This window comes from Rhinoderma darwinii, chromosome 11 (assembly GCF_050947455.1).
Source record: "Rhinoderma darwinii isolate aRhiDar2 chromosome 11, aRhiDar2.hap1, whole genome shotgun sequence".
NCBI lineage: Eukaryota > Metazoa > Chordata > Amphibia > Anura > Rhinodermatidae > Rhinoderma > Rhinoderma darwinii.
Genome location: NC_134697.1, coordinates 2,589,274 through 2,606,096, shown reverse-complemented (window position 1 = coordinate 2,606,096; position 16,823 = coordinate 2,589,274). Strand labels below are relative to the sequence as shown.

General features: G+C 45.0%; 1 protein-coding gene across 1 annotated transcript in view; it reads left to right on the top strand.

The window, feature by feature from the left end:
* Positions 1–16,823, top strand: part of ATRNL1 (attractin like 1) — a gene marked incomplete at its 5' end in the record, with an annotated part of 491,004 nt that overhangs the window by 352,378 nt on the left and 121,803 nt on the right. The window contains one exon of the mRNA XM_075842684.1: positions 8,304–8,414. Within this exon, the coding sequence (XP_075698799.1) occupies positions 8,304–8,414 (111 nt within the window). The remainder of the gene's footprint in view (positions 1–8,303; positions 8,415–16,823) is intronic.

Below are 16,823 nucleotides of genomic sequence, written 5' to 3'. Positions count from 1 at the left end.
ATAGTAGTTATATTCTTGTATATAGGGGCAGTATTATAGTAGTTATATTCTTGTATATGGGGGCAGTATTATAGTAGTTATATTCTTGTATATGGGGGCAGTATTATAGTAGTTATATTCTTGTATATAGAGGGCAGTATTATAGTAGTTATATTCTTGTATATAGGAGCAGTATTATAGTCGTTATATTCTTGTACATAGAGGCAGTATTATAGTAGTTATATTCTTGTATATAGGGGCAGTATTATAGTAGTTATATTCTTGTATATAGGAGGCAGTATTATAGTAGTTATATTCTTGTATATAGGAGCAGTATTATAGTAGTTATATTCTTGTATATGGGGGCAGTATTATAGTAGTTATATTCTTGTATATAGGGGGCAGTATTGTAGTAGTTATATTCTTGTATATAGGAGGCAGTATTATAGTAGTTATATTCTTGTATATAGGAGCAGTATTATAGTAGTTATATTCTTGTATATAGGGAGCAGTATTATAGTAGTTATATTCTTGTATATAGGGGCAGTATTATAATAGTTATATTCTTGTATATAGGAGCAGTATTATAGTAGTTATATTCTTGTATATGGGGGGCAGTATTATAGTAGTTATATTCTTGTATATAGGGGGCAGTATTATAGTAGTTATATTCTTGTATATAGGGGGCAGTATTACAGTAGTTATATTCTTGTATATAGGAGCAGTATTATAGTAGTTATATTCTTGTATATAGGAGAAGTATTATAGTAGTTATATTCTTGTATATAGGAGCAGTATTATAGTAGTTATATTCTTGTATATAGGGGCAGTATTATAGTAGTTATATTCTTGTATATAGGAGCAGTATTATAGTAGTTATATTCTTGTATATGGGGGGCAGTATTATAGTAGTTATATTCTTGTATATAGGAGCAGTATTATAGTAGTTATATTCTTGTATATGGGGGGCAGTATTATAGTAGTTATATTCTTGTATATAGGGGGCAGTATTATAGTAGTTATATTCTTGTATATAGGGGGCAGTATTACAGTAGTTATATTCTTGTATATAGGAGCAGTATTATAGTAGTTATATTCTTGTATATAGGGGCAGTATTATAGTAGTTATATTCTTGTATATAGGAGCAGTATTATAGTAGTTATATTCTTGTATATGGGGGGCAGTATTATAGTAGTTATATTCTTGTATATAGGAGCAGTATTATAGTAGTTATATTCTTGTATATGGGGGGCAGTATTATAGTAGTTATATTCTTGTATATAGGTGGCAGTATTATAGTAGTTATATTCTTGTATATAGGGGCAGTATTATAGTAGTTATATTCTTGTATATGGGGGGCAGTATTATAGTAGTTATATTCTTGTATATAGGAGCAGTATTATAGTAGTTATATTCTTGTATATAGGGGGCAGTATTATAGTAGTTATATTCCTGTATATAGGAGCAGTATTATAGTAGTTATATTCTTGTATATAGGAGCAGTATTATAGTAGTTATATTCTTGTATATAGGGGCAGTATTATAGTAGTTATATTCTTGTATATAGGAGAAGTATTATAGTAGTTATATTCTTGTATATAGGAGCAGTATTATAGTAGTTATATTCTTGTATATAGGGGCAGTATTATAGTAGTTATATTCTTGTATATAGGAGCAGTATTATAGTAGTTATATTCTTGTATATAGGGGGCTGTATTATAGTAATTATTTTCTAGTTTATAGGGACTTTATTATAGCACCTATTTAGTCCGCATATATTGGTAACCTTGAGCATTGTCGTGTCTTCTTATAGATCCTCTTTTCGTCTTCCATTCTCTTGTATGTTTTGCCGCCATCTTTGATTTTGTTGGTTTGTTCCAAAATCGCATCTATTTATCGAGGAAGTAAGTGAAATGAAACAGTGAGTGTGATTCGCCTCCATGTGATGATTAATGTCCTCGGTATCGCGGCGGCGCTGGATGGGAGCGTTTAATACATCAGTAACTGTGCAATCATCTGTTCTCCATTTAGATGTTTACAATAATTAAATTATGTTAATGGTTTTCTTTAGTTCATCAGCAGCGGAATAATAATTGACTGCACGTGTCTATATTGTCAACTATGGAGGGGCGGAGATTATATTGTTATAATGTACGGTCGGCTATAATATTACATTGGATATTAGTTAGTCTGTGGGCTGCCATATATGATGATTGTTAAGTCACAAGGCTTTCGAGGTAGAGTTGAGCGCCCCCTAGCAGCGTGGCCTGACATTACTTCTCTACCATGAGAGATTTGCAGTCGGAGTCCTTTTCTCCTCCACTTGTGGTATATTTGGAGTGCGGGGTGCTACGCAGGTGGATACAACCATTTTGGGCAGGGGGGTTTGGCCAACCCACTATTTAACTTGGGGGCTCTGAAGTAATTAGCGCACGTATATTCATCCAGTCACGTGACCAGCAGACCTGAGCTCCGCCCCCTTACTCTTGGCTTTTCCTGTGTCTTTATGGGGTGGTTTCCCTTTAATATTTTCTCATGTTTATTTGCGCAGTTCCTTCTCGCAGAATTTTTAAATTGTTTCTCATCCGTCCCAGTTAATTCTTCGGAAAGGACTCGGACGTGCGCAATTTAACAGTCACTGATGAACCGTCCTGACTTTGGTCAGATAATAAAAAGGGCAGTAAACGAGGGGGGCGGCGGCGGCGGCTTTACGAAGAGACACTTGAGGCCGCAGCTTCTTAATGGCTCCCGACAACACGCGGCTCAGACCGCGCTCGACAAACACTTATATTTCATCAGCGCACAAATGACCTAAGTGCTGGCGCTCGGAGACGTGGAATTGCCGGCACAATGTGATTACCTCGCTATTAGCACAACGAGCTCGGCCATTTTCATCTTCATTAAGGAACATCCTGCAAATAGCGCAGCCACTGAAGCTCCGAGAGGCACCTGTTCTCGCGCTCCTCCAGGTGATTCAGGCTCTAGAAGCGCACGATGTAAATCAAGAGAAGATGAATTCTCGCCGTCCTCGCCTGCGCCGGACATTAGTGAACGCATTTATCAGAAAAGTGTCCGCTAATTGCTGCGCCAAATTCTGATCAGACATTTAGTCTGAAATAATTAACGGAATGATGAGTATATTGTAAAAATAATACAAAATCTGCTTCCGCAGCCGTCAGACGGTCGCCATTTTCTCACCACATTGTGATTTGCATGGTATAATCCATCAGTTATATGATGAGTCTTTTTAGCCATCTCTTGTTGTATCTGTTTCTGGGAAAGCTGGGTGACAACCAATATGACTGCCATTACCCAGCTTTCCAAGTGTCCTGAATGTAAAGCCTGTCTAGTTATGCCGTGACGCGTCCCTCAGTACAGGATTGCTCTATAATAAGGTGGTGTTACCGTTCAGAGCTCTCGGAAAGCTGGGTGACGACTCCTGTGCCAACGAAAATGGTCGTCACCCAGAAGGTGAGGTCTGTGAAGATTTACAACTGTTGGGGTCTCTTGGTTGTACGGGGTCATGGGTTTGGACTCCTGATTGTGCAGCGCTGGGGAATATTTTGGTGGCCTATTTTTGTCCATTCCCATCTCCTGTCGTATCCGTTCCTGCGCTGAGCAGTCGCAGATGTTCCCTAGATGAAGCAATATCAGCATTGTGAGCCGCTGGACCTGGACCGCACATCCACAGTATATACATAGATCGCAGCCGCTGGACCCGGACCGCACATCCACAGTATATACATAGATCGCAGCCGCTGGACCTGGACCGCACATCCACAGTATATACGTAGATCGCAGCCGCTGGACCGCACATCCACAGTATATACATAGATAGCAGCCGCTGGACCGCACATCCACAGTATATACATAGATCGCAGCCGCTGGACCTGGACCGCACATCCACAGTATATACGTAGATCGCAGCCGCTGGACCGCACATCCACAGTATATACATAGATAGCAGCCGCTGGACCGCACATCCACAGTATATACATAGATCGCAGCCGCTGGACCCGGACCGCACATCCACAGTATATACGTAGATCGCAGCCGCTGGACCGCACATCCACAGTATATACGTAGATCGCAGCCGCTGGACCGCACATCGACAGTATATACATAGATCGCAGCCGCTGGACCCGGACCGCACATCCACAGTATATACGTAGATCGCAGCCACTGGACCTGGACCGCACATCCACAGTATATACATAGATCGCAGCCGCTGGACCTGGACCGCACATCCACAGTATATACATAGATCGCAGCCGCTGGACCCGGACCGCACATCCACAGTATATACGTAGATCGCAGCCACTGGACCTGGACCGCACATCCACAGTATATACATAGATCGCAGCCGCTGGACCGCACATCCACAGTATATACGTAGATCGCAGCCGCTGGACCGCACATCCACAGTATATACATAGATCGCAGCCGCTGGACTGCACATCCACAGTATATACGTAGATCGCAGCCGCTGGACCTGGACCGCACATCCACAGTATATACATAGATCGCAGCCGCTGGACCCGGACCGCACATCCACAGTATATACGTAGATCGCAGCCGCTGGACCGCACATCCACAGTATATACATAGATCACAGCCGCTGGACCTGGACCGCACATCCACAGTATATACGTAGATCGCAGCCGCTGGACCGCACATCCACAGTATATACATAGATCACAGCCGCTGGACCTGGACCGCACATCCACAGTATATACGTAGATCGCAGCCGCTGGACCGCACATCCACAGTATATACGTAGATCGCAGCCGCTGGGCCTGGACCGCACATCCACAGTATATACATAGATCGCAGCCGCTGGACCTGGACCGCACATCCACAGTATATACATAGATCGCAGCCGCTGGACCGGACATCCACAGTATATACATAGATCACAGCCGCTGGACCGCACATCCACAGTATATACGTAGATCGCAGCCGCTGGACCTGGACCGCACATCCACAGTATATACGTAGATCACAGCCGCTGGACCTGGACCGCACATCCACAGTATATACATAGATCACAGCCACTGGACCGCACATCCACAGTATATACGTAGATCGCAGCCGCTGGACCGCACATCCACAGTATATACGTAGATCGCAGCCGCTGGACCTGGACCGCACATCCACAGTATATACATAGATCACAGCCACTGGACCGCACATCCACAGTATATACATAGATCGCAGCCGCTGGACCGCACATCCACAGTATATACGTAGATCGCAGCCGCTGGACCGCACATCCACAGTATATACGTAGATCGCAGCCGCTGGACCTGGACCGCACATCCACAGTATATACGTAGATCACAGCCGCTGGACCTGGACCGCACATCCACAGTATATACATAGATCACAGCCACTGGACCTGGCTGCGATCTACGTATATACTGTGGATGTCCGGTCCAGCGGCTGCGATCTACGTATATACTGTGGATGTGCGGTCCAGCGGCTGCGATCTATGTATATACTGTGGATGTGCGGTCCAGGTCCAGCGGCTTCGATCTACGTATATACTGTGGCTGTGCGGTCCAGCGGCTGCGATCTATGTATATACTGTGGCTGTGCGGTCCAGCGGCTGCGATCTATGTATATACTGTGTCTGTGCGGTCCAGCGGCTGCGATCTATGTATATACTGTGGCTGTGCGGTCCAGCGGCTGCGATCTATGTATATACTGTGGCTGTGCGGTCCAGCGGCTGCTATCTATGTATATACTGTGGATGTGCGGTCCGGGTCCAGCGGCTGCGATCTATGTATATACTGTGGCTGTGCGGTCCAGCGGCTGCGATCTATGTATATACTGTGGCTGTGCGGTCCAGCGGCTGCGATCTATGTATATACTGTGGATGTGCGGTCCAGCGGCTGCGATCTATGTATATACTGTGGATGTGCGGTTCGGGTCCAGCGGCTGCGATCTATGTATATACTGTGGCTGTGCGGTCCAGCGGCTGCGATCTATGTATATACTGTGGCTGTGCGGTCCAGCGGCTGCGATCTATGTATATACTGTGGCTGTGCGGTCCAGCGGCTGCTATCTATGTATATACTGTGGATGTGCAGTCCAGCGGCTGCGATCTATGTATATACTGTGGATGTGCGGTCCAGCGGCTGCGATCTATGTATATACTGTGGATGTGCGGTCCAGCGGCTGCGATCTATGTATATATACTGTGGATGTGCGGTCCAGCGGCTGCTATCTATGTATATACTGTGGATGTGCAGTCCAGCGGCTGCGATCTATGTATATACTGTGGATGTGCGGTCCAGCGGCTGCTATCTATGTATATACTGTGGATGTGCGGTCCGGGTCCAGCGGCTGCGATCTATGTATATACTGTGGCTGTGCGGTCCAGCGGCTGCGATCTATGTATATACTGTGGCTGTGCGGTCCAGCGGCTGCGATCTATGTATATACTGTGGATGTGCGGTCCAGCGGCTGCGATCTATGTATATACTGTGGATGTGCGGTCCAGCGGCTGCGATCTATGTATATACTGTGGATGTGCAGTCCAGCGGCTGCGATCTATGTATATACTGTGGATGTGCAGTCCAGCGGCTGTGATCTATGTATATACTGTGGATGTGCGGTCCAGCGGCTGCGATCTATGTATATACTGTGGATGTGCGGTCCAGCGGCTGCGATCTATGTATATACTGTGGATGTGCGGTCCAGCGGCTGCGATCTATGTATATACTGTGGATGTGCAGTCCAGCGGCTGCGATCTATGTATATATACTGTGGATGTGCGGTCCAGCGGCTGCTATCTATGTATATACTGTGGATGTGCAGTCCAGCGGCTGCGATCTATGTATATACTGTGGCTGTGCGGTCCAGCGGCTGCGATCTATGTATATACTGTGGATGTGCGGTCCAGCGGCTGCTATCTATGTATATACTGTGGATGTGCGGTCCAGCGGCTGCGATCTATGTATATACTGTGGATGTGCGGTCCAGCGGCTGCTATCTATGTATATACTGTGGATGTGCAGTCCAGCGGCTGCGATCTATGTATATACTGTGGCTGTGCGGTCCAGCGGCTGCGATCTATGTATATACTGTGGATGTGCGGTCCAGCGGCTGCTATCTATGTATATACTGTGGATGTGCGGTCCGGGTCCAGCGGCTGCGATCTATGTATATACTGTGGCTGTGCGGTCCAGCGGCTGCGATCTATGTATATACTGTGGATGTGCGGTCCAGCGGCTGCTATCTATGTATATACTGTGGATGTGCGGTCCGGGTCCAGCGGCTGCGATCTATGTATATACTGTGGATGTGCAGTCCAGCGGCTGCGATCTATGTATATACTGTGGATGTGCGGTCCAGCGGCTGCGATCTATGTATATACTGCGGCCCAGCGGCTCACGATGTCTCTAGATGAAGAAATGTTCACAAGAAAGAAAAGGATCAATTAACCAGGAGATAACGATTTTCTGCCGCGCGCCCCATTAATGTCGCTCGATACGGGACACTTAGTAACTTTATACTCACAGCACTGGAATTGGTGGTTAATCTCGACTTAAAGGGGAAGTCCTTCTATTCTAACAGTCCTAGATAGAGGCAGTGAGATAAGTCCCCCCCCCCCCCCCCAATAATCTGGCTCCGGTCTTTCAGGGATTTTGCCGCGGTCTCTTCCTTATTCTATATATCAGCAGGTACGATGCCGTGCCGCGGCCCACACCGCTCCCATAATGCTGCAGAACTAGACACCGTTTCCATTCTGGAGACTTGGAAAGCTGGGTGACAACCCCTGTGGTTGGTTTTAGTTCTGCAGCATGATCCCTTATTACTGGGTAACCTCTCTATTCTGGACTGGGGGGCAATTCACACTGGAGATGCAGTGATAGCCATATTTATTGACACCCAACTTTCCCAGCCACAGATCTTAAGAGGGGCGGGGCTGTGACAACCTTCCTTCTTTTACCTGTGTTGGGTACAGTGGTCAGCGCTGCGCACTCTTTCATGCGTGACTCGTGGGGCGTTTACGGTTCATTTGCTCATTTAACCCTTTCAGCTCAGTGGTAATTAGCGAAAGTCCAATGATTTCACCAGCCTTAAAGACACACACGCTCCGCCAGATTGAGGCGACGTCCGACAGGGCAGATTGACAAGAATATTATAAGATTTCCGAATTTATAACAATTACAACCGAAGAAATGAATGTAGAAAATGTCGCTTATCTCTTAAAGGGGCCACAACCCCATATCTGAGGACCTGTATCATGTGACTTGTAAGATGCAACAAAGTATGAAAATGTTGTGAAATGTAACAAGAACTTTCTTCTCCACAGCAACTTATGCGAGAGCGACAGCAGATGGCGAGCCGACCGTTCGCCTCAGTAGATGTGACGCTAGAAGTGGGAGGAGCAGAGCAGACGGAAATCCTGCGCGGGCCAGTGGAGGTAAGAAGCCATAGTGACCGGAGACTTAAAGTGACAGTGCTCAATAATTGTTATATCTGATGAGACAGCACAAGGAAGAGGCATCGCATGCCTCACACCTCACCTACGCTTACCGCTTAAAGAGGCTCTGTCACCCCATTATAAGTGCCCTGTGTCCTATATAATGTGATCGGCGCTGTAATGTAGGTGACAGCAGTGCTTTTTATTTAGAAAAACGATCTATTTTTACCACTTTATTAGCGATTTTAGATTTATGCTAATGAGTTTCTTATTGCCCAAGTGGGCGTATTTTTATGTTAGACCAAGTGGGTGTTGTACAGGGGAGTGTATGACGCTGACCAATCAGTGACCAATCAGTGATCAATCAGCGTCATGCACTTCTCTCCATTCATTTACACTACACTAGCGATATAGCTATATCACTATGTGCTGCCACATACACACACTATAACATTACTGCAGTGTCCTGACTATGAATATACATCACCTCCAGCCAGGACATGATATTTATTCAGAATCCTGACACGTCTGAATCTTTTCTGTGAGATTCCAGCAAGGCAAGCGTAATCTCGCGAGATTACGATGTAACCTGTCATTTCAAACGCTTGCCTTGCTGGAATCTCACAGAAAAGATTTAGAAGTGTCAGGATTCTGAATACACATCACGTCCTGACTGGAGGTGATGTATATTCATAGTTCGGACACGTCAGTAATGTTATAGTGTGTGTATGAGGCTGCAGATAACGATATAGCTATATCACTAGTGCAGTGTAAATGAATGGAGAGGAGTGCATGATGCTGATTGGTCACTGATTGGTCACTGATTGGTCAGCGTCATACACTCCTCTCCACAACGCCCACTTGGTCTAAAGTAAAAATACGCCCACTTGGGCATTAAGAAACTCATTAGCAAAAAACTAAAAATTGCTCATAAAGTGGTAAAAATAGATCGTTTTTCTAATTAAAAAGCATTACTGTCACCTACATTCCAGCGCCGATCACATCATGTAGGAGACAGGGCACTTATAATGTGGTGAGAGCGCCTCTTTAAACCTCCAAATGATCTGAAGCCACTGTAAATCTTTGGCTTTACTTATCTTGCACTGATATTGGGTTATTCCAGTTACATCTAGAGCTGCGTTCATAATTCTGCTGTTCTATTATGTTTCATACTCCAGTCACATCTAGAGCTGCATTCATAATTCTGCTGCCCTATCATGCCTTGTACTCCAGTTACGTCCAGAGCTCCATTCACAGTTCTTCCACATGTTGACACATGGAATCCGTCATCACTGTGTGGACTGACGCATCCAGATATCTGAGGCGTTGTAATGCGCTCCACTCTGCTGCATTGTGTAAAATTGTTCTATTGTACTGTATTTTTACCTATATCAGACAGCTGTACACTACATCTCCCACCGTGCAACACAGCAGAGCTTTCTCAATGCAGACACTGAACCAGCAGGATCAGAAGTAACATGTAAGATCTTGCAGCATAACTGCTATCGTACTCCAGTCACATCCAGAGCTGCATCCACCGTTCAACTGGTTTTGTAAGTTTAATGCCACACGGTGCGGCCACGTTGCATTTATGTTGCGTTTTTAAACCTCAGCAAGTAAATTTTCAATGGAAGCCAATGGTGATATTTGTGTTCTGGACGGACGGCTGCCGCTATATTACAATGTGAGGACTGCATCTTCCTAAGACATCGAGTCACTCAGGAGAAGTAACGCAGAAGATTTAGGGGAGGGCCCCGTGGTGCGTCGTTGATGCGGTTTTGTTGCGGTTTTTGTCTCTAATGCTGCAGAAATAATTGCCGGACATCGTTATCACCCGTGTTGGGGCTTGTCAGGGCCTTCCTGTGGATCGTTAATTACATTGCAGAACTGTCAGCAAAAACGCAGCCGCTCAGCAACAACATTGGCGGCGCCGTCATTAACCGCATGCGGTCGGACATTACGGAGATGCGTCATCTACACAAAAAACACATTGTAACAGAACAGCAGCCGTCTGTCCGAACCAACATCTCACCATTGACTTCTATTGAAAAATGACTCGCTGCAGTTTAAAAACGCAACATAAACGCACCGTGGCCGCACCGCGAGGCCGCCCCTTAGAGTTACTCTGCGTTCTGTGGAGATGCTGCATATAAAACCTGCGCTCTAATCAGCAGCGTTCACTCTCCGCGCCGCCCTCCGATGCTTCCCCTTCAGTTGAGGATCTGCTCCAAGTGATGTTTTCGTTTGCGGATAACGGTTGCGCCACCGACTATCGAGCCGTCCTGATGGAGAAGGGCTGAGAAGTGCCGTACAATGTGTTATAACAGCGCAGCGGTGCGTGAGATGAGCTCCGCTACAACGAGGCGGGCGACAGCAGCTGATAACTTACCGCCGCGCCGCGCAGAGGATCTTATCTATGTGCAGAATAATTCCTGTAATCCGGCATGGGCAGGACCTGTGGGCAGCGCGGATCGGGTAGTTGGTGACGATTACAAGTAACGGCTCGGTGTTCCCGGAGATCCTGCGAAAGGTGGAGGTCGAAGGATCCGCAGCGGCGACTTCTAGATTTGTGGTGCGACCTAGGGATGAGGGCTCCTTCCTTACCCCTGGAGCAGGACGTGAGGTAGTGATCCCCACAATGACCCCCGGAGGCGCTGTTGGGAACACTGACCCCGCACTCAGACACGACCGGTAAAGGGTGGGATTCCTGCGTTCGGTTGAGGTCCCGGCCTCGAGATTTCCGCTCAGTTTTTTGCTTCAGTCAATAAAAGTTGAGTTGGAAGAAAATCGTGTCTTTCCGTTACCGCGCTATGTGTAGAACTGACGGCTGTTTGTGAGACGAGGACAGGAGCCCGACCCTGGAAATGTCCCCCCTGATTCTGAGTAGTGCACAGAGGGGGCTGCGGGCAGTGAGGGTCTGATGGGGCAGTGATGGTCTGATGGGGGCAGTGATGGTCTGATGGGGGCAGTGAGGGTCTGATGGGGGCAGTGAGGGTCTGATGGGGGCAGTGAGGGTCTGATGGGGGCAGTGAGGGTCTGATGGGGGCAGTGAGGGTCTGATGGGGGCAGTGAGGGTCTGATGGGGGCAGTGAGGGTCTGATGGGGGCAGTGAGGGTCTGATGGGGGCAGTAGTGCTCTCCGGCTCCTCCGCATTCTTCAGCGTCATCCATCTCCCTGGTTTATTTTTTCAGGTTTTGTTTATTATATCTGCAGACGAACCGGTAAACAGTGGCACAGAGTGTTTATAGCGCACGTCGTCCATGCCACCTGTGATCTGGGGATACCTCACATTCTGCAGCCTCAGTCGCCTCCTTGCGCTTTTCCTATTTTATTCTGTTTACATTCAGAGGCTAAAATCCTGAATAGACCTAGTACTGCCCACAGCTGAGGGTTTGTTACAGTGTATCAGTGTAGATAATTCTCTCTGAGGTAAACACAGCAACAGCACAAATATCCCTCCTTTCCTCACCTTCAGGTTATCTCTTACGGATCCTACACTGATACATTGTAACAACCTCTGCAGCTGTGTAACCAGGACCAGATTGCCCATTTACTGACCGCAAAGCAAAGATCATGAAATGAGTGAGGATTTGTATCCCAGTCCATTCGATTATCGCAATCAGGGCTCTTTTTCGGTCGGATTCAGCTTTGTTACATATTTGGCGCAGAACCGCCGTGTCAGGCGACTCCTGTACCAAACTGCGGATCTGCAAAAAATATAAATCTGATTCATGATTGATGGCGTGTAATGACTGATCGATGGTCCGGATGTAATTACAGTGATTGGAGCTGGACTTTGATTTACATGTTTACTACACGGGAAAAACGAATTTAGACCAATTAGCGAATCTAATAATCCATAAACCTGAAAACACGTCCCTAACGCTAAATCTACGTCACCGACGCTGCGCAGAACAACCTCCCTGGGGGGAGTCAATACTCAGTGGGACATATTTACCAATACTTAGTTTTATACAGCGTGAACTTAGACAAGGCCGCCGGAAAATGCGCAAATTTGCACACAGTGTATGATAAATATGGCTCATCCGGCTGCACATTATTAGACACTTCTCTCCTTTATAACGACTCTCAGTTGGCTACGTTTACGGTGTTATTTGCGCTTAACTTTGCCACTTTTTTTGTCGCATATCATGCCATGTCCGTTTCCACTAAGCCACGCCCCCTTTTATGCTCTTAATCTATATTTATGGACACTGCACAGCACCACTTCTCCTGTCCTGTATACTGGGTGTAATTCTCAGTATCTGTATTATTCTGTATATATATACACTGCACAGTACCACTTCTCCTGTCCTGTATACTGGGTGTAATTCTCAGTATCTGTATTATTCTGTATATATGGACACTGCACAGTACAACTCCTCCTGTCCTGTATACTGGGTGTAATTCTCAGTATCTGTATTATTCTGTATATATACACACTGCACAGTACCACTTCTCCTGTCCTGTATACTGGGTGTAATTCTCAGTATCTGTATTATTCTGTATATACACACTGCACAGTACCACTTCTCCTGTCCTGTATACTGGGTGTAATTCTCAGTATCTGTATTATTCTGTATATATATATACACTGCACAGTACCACTTCTCCTGTCCTGTATACTGGGTGTAATTCTCAGTATCTGTATTATTCTGTATATATATACACTGCACAGTACCACTTCTCCTGTCCTGTATACTGGGTGTAATTCTCAGTATCTGTATTATTCTGTATATATGGACACTGCACAGTACAACTCCTCCTGTCCTGTATACTGGGTGTAATTCTCAGTATCTGTATTATTCTGTATATATGGACACTGCACAGTACCACTTCTGTCCTGTATACTGGGTGTAATTCTCAGTATCTGTATTATTCTGTATATATATACACTGCACAGTACCACTTCTCCTGTCCTGTATACTGGGTGTAATTCTCAGTATCTGTATTATTCTGTATATATACACTGCACAGTACCACTTCTCCTGTCCTGTATACTGGGTGTAATTCTCAGTATCTGTATTATTCGGTATATATGGACACTGCACAGTACCACTTCTCCTGTCCTGTATACTGGGTGTAACTCTCAGTATCTGTATTATTCTGTATATATGGACACTGCACAGTACCACTTCTCCTGTCCTGTATACTGGGTGTAATTCTCAGTATCTGTATTATTCTGTATATATGGACACTGCACAGTACCACTTCTCCTGTCCTGTATACTGGGTGTAATTCTCAGTATCTGTATTATTCTGTATATATGGACACTGCACAGTACCACTTCTCCTGTCCTGTATACTGGGTGTAACTCTCAGTATCTGTATTACTCTGTATATATAGACACTGCACAGTACCACTTCTCCTGTCCTGTATACTGGGTGTAATTCTCAGTATCTGTATTATTCTGTATATATGGACACTGCACAGTACCACTTCTCCTGTCCTGTATACTGGGTGTAATTCTCAGTATCTGTATTATTCTGTATATATATACACTGCACAGCACCGCTTCTCCTATCCTGTATACTGGGTGTAATTCTCAGTATCTGTATTATTCTGTATATATATACACTGCACAGTACCACTTCTCCTGTCCTGTATACTGGGTGTAGTTCTCAGTATCTGTATTATTCTGTATATATATACACTGCACAGTACCACTTCTCCTGTCCTGTATACTGGGTGTAATTCTCAGTATCTGTATTATTCTGTATATATAGACACTGCACAGTACCACTTCTCCTGTCCTGTATACTGGGTGTAATTCTCAGTATCTGTATTATTCTGTATATATATATACACTGCACAGTATCACTTCTCCTGTCCTGTATACTGGGTGTAATTCTCAGTATCTGTATTATTCTGTATATATATACACTGCACAGTACCACTTCTCCTGTCCTGTATACTGGGTGTAATTCTCAGTATCTGTATATTCTGTATATATATACACTACACAGTACCACTTCTCCTGTCCTGTATACTGGGTGTAATTCTCAGTATCTGTATTATTCTGTATATATAGACACTGCACAGTACCACTTCTCCTGTCCTGTATACTGGGTGTAATTCTCAGTATCTGTATTATTCTGTATATATAGACACTGCACAGTACCACTTCTCCTGTCCTGTATAGTGGGTGTAATTCTCAGTATCTGTATTATTCTGTATATATATATATACACTGCACAGTACCACTTCTCCTGTCCTGTATACTGGGTGTAATTCTCAGTATCTGTATTATTCTGTATATATATATATACACTGCACAGTACCACTTCTCCTGTCCTGTGTACTGGGTGTAATTCTCAGTATCTGTATTATTCTGTATATATATACACTGCACAGTACCACTCCTCCTGTCCTGTATACTGGGTGTAATTCTCAGTATATGTATTATTCTGTATATATATTACACTGCACAGTACCACTCCTCCTGTCCTGTATACTGGGTGTAATTCTCAGTATATGTATTATTCTGTATATATATACACTGCACAGTACCACTTCTCCTGTCCTGTGTACTGGGTGTAATTCTCAGTATCTGTATTATTCTGTATATATATACACTGCACAGTACCACTCCTCCTGTCCTGTATACTGGGTGTAATTCTCAGTATATGTATTATTCTGTATATATATTACACTGCACAGTACCACTTCTCCTGTCCTGTATACTGGGTGTAATTCTCAGTATCTGTATTATTCTGTATATATATACACTGCACAGTACCACTCCTCCTGTCCTGTATACTGGGTGTAATTCTCAGTATATGTATTATTCTGTATATATATTACACTGCACAGTACCACTCCTCCTGTCCTGTATACTGGGTGTAATTCTCAGTATATGTATTATTCTGTATATATATACACTGCACAGTACCATTTCTCCTGTCCTGTGTACTGGGTGTAATTCTCAGTATCTGTATTATTCTGTATATATATATACACTGCACAGTACCACTTCTCCTGTCCTGTATACTGGGTGTAATTCTCAGTATCTGTATAGCTTTTATGGGGGTGCAGCGGCCGGGGAGGGGGTGCTTGTTTCTCACCCCCCTTCTCAGTTTCTTGTCACGTCTCGGTGACCGGTCAGAAATAATTCTGGTTTATGTTCCTTTTGATTGGACCGTTTTCTGTCTGTGTAACTACAAGTCCCAGCATTGTGGTCCCCGGGCAGCGGCTCGTCTCCCCTCCCCCGTTGTTACTGGGATTGATCAGATGTATTGGCTTCTTCTCTGTTCACACTCCATGCGGAGATACAATTACGTCTCGTCTCATGAATATTCTTCCATTTCACTAAATGATCTCATTACTTTGGACTCTGCAGACGGAAAACGACAAAAATTATCGACTCGCTATTTTCTGCGCAATTTATGCTTTGCACAGCCGGAGCTGCGGGGAATATCCGCACAGGAGACAATTATAAAGGGGGCAAGGAGTGGGATGTAAGAATTGGGGAGCAGCAAATAGGCAGCTGTTAGTACCATGAGGTCCCCCCTTGGTGAACAGCTCCAGTAACTGACCTCTGGAGATCTGCAGAACATTGCTCCTCCACCTCCTGATACATAGGGATATATCCTGCAGATTATTACACCACTGACCTCTCTACAGATCTGCAGAACATTGCTCCTCTACCTCCTGACAGGTACATAGTGATATATCCTGCAGATTATTACACCACTGTCCTCTCTACAGATCTGCAGAACATTGCTCCTCTACCCCCTGACAGATACATAGTGATATATCCTGCAGATTATTACACCACTGACCTCTCTACAGATCTGCAGAACATTGCTCCTCCACCTCCTGACAGGTACATAGTGATATATCCTGCAGATTATTACACCACTGACCTCTAGAGATCTGCAGAACATTTCTCCTCTACCTCCTGACAGATACATAGTGATATATCCTGCAGATTATTACACCACTGACCTCTCTACAGATCTGCAGAACATTGCTCCTCTACCTCCTGACAGATCCATAGTGATATATCCTGTAGATTATTACACCCCTGACCTCTCTACAGATCTGCAGAACATTGCACCTCTACCTCCTGACAGATACATAGTGATATATCCTGCAGATTATTACACCACTGACCTCTCTACAGATCTGCAGAACATTGCTCCTCTACCTCCTGACAGATAAGAGAAAAAGGGGGGAGGAATCCTCCAGCTCACCTGACACTATGGAGTGTGTCTCAGCAGCGCCCGGAATCTCGTGTCGGCACACGTTCAGAAGCACGGAAAGGAGAGGAAAGTGTTGTTCCAGCGCTGCGTGAAGTTTTTAAAATGGAAGCAGATTTCCAAGTTTAATGGTATTCAATTAAAAATAGTCCAGAGGTATAGTCCTGGTGTGAGGGTAAGCGGGCGGTGATGTCCTTAGAGCCTACGC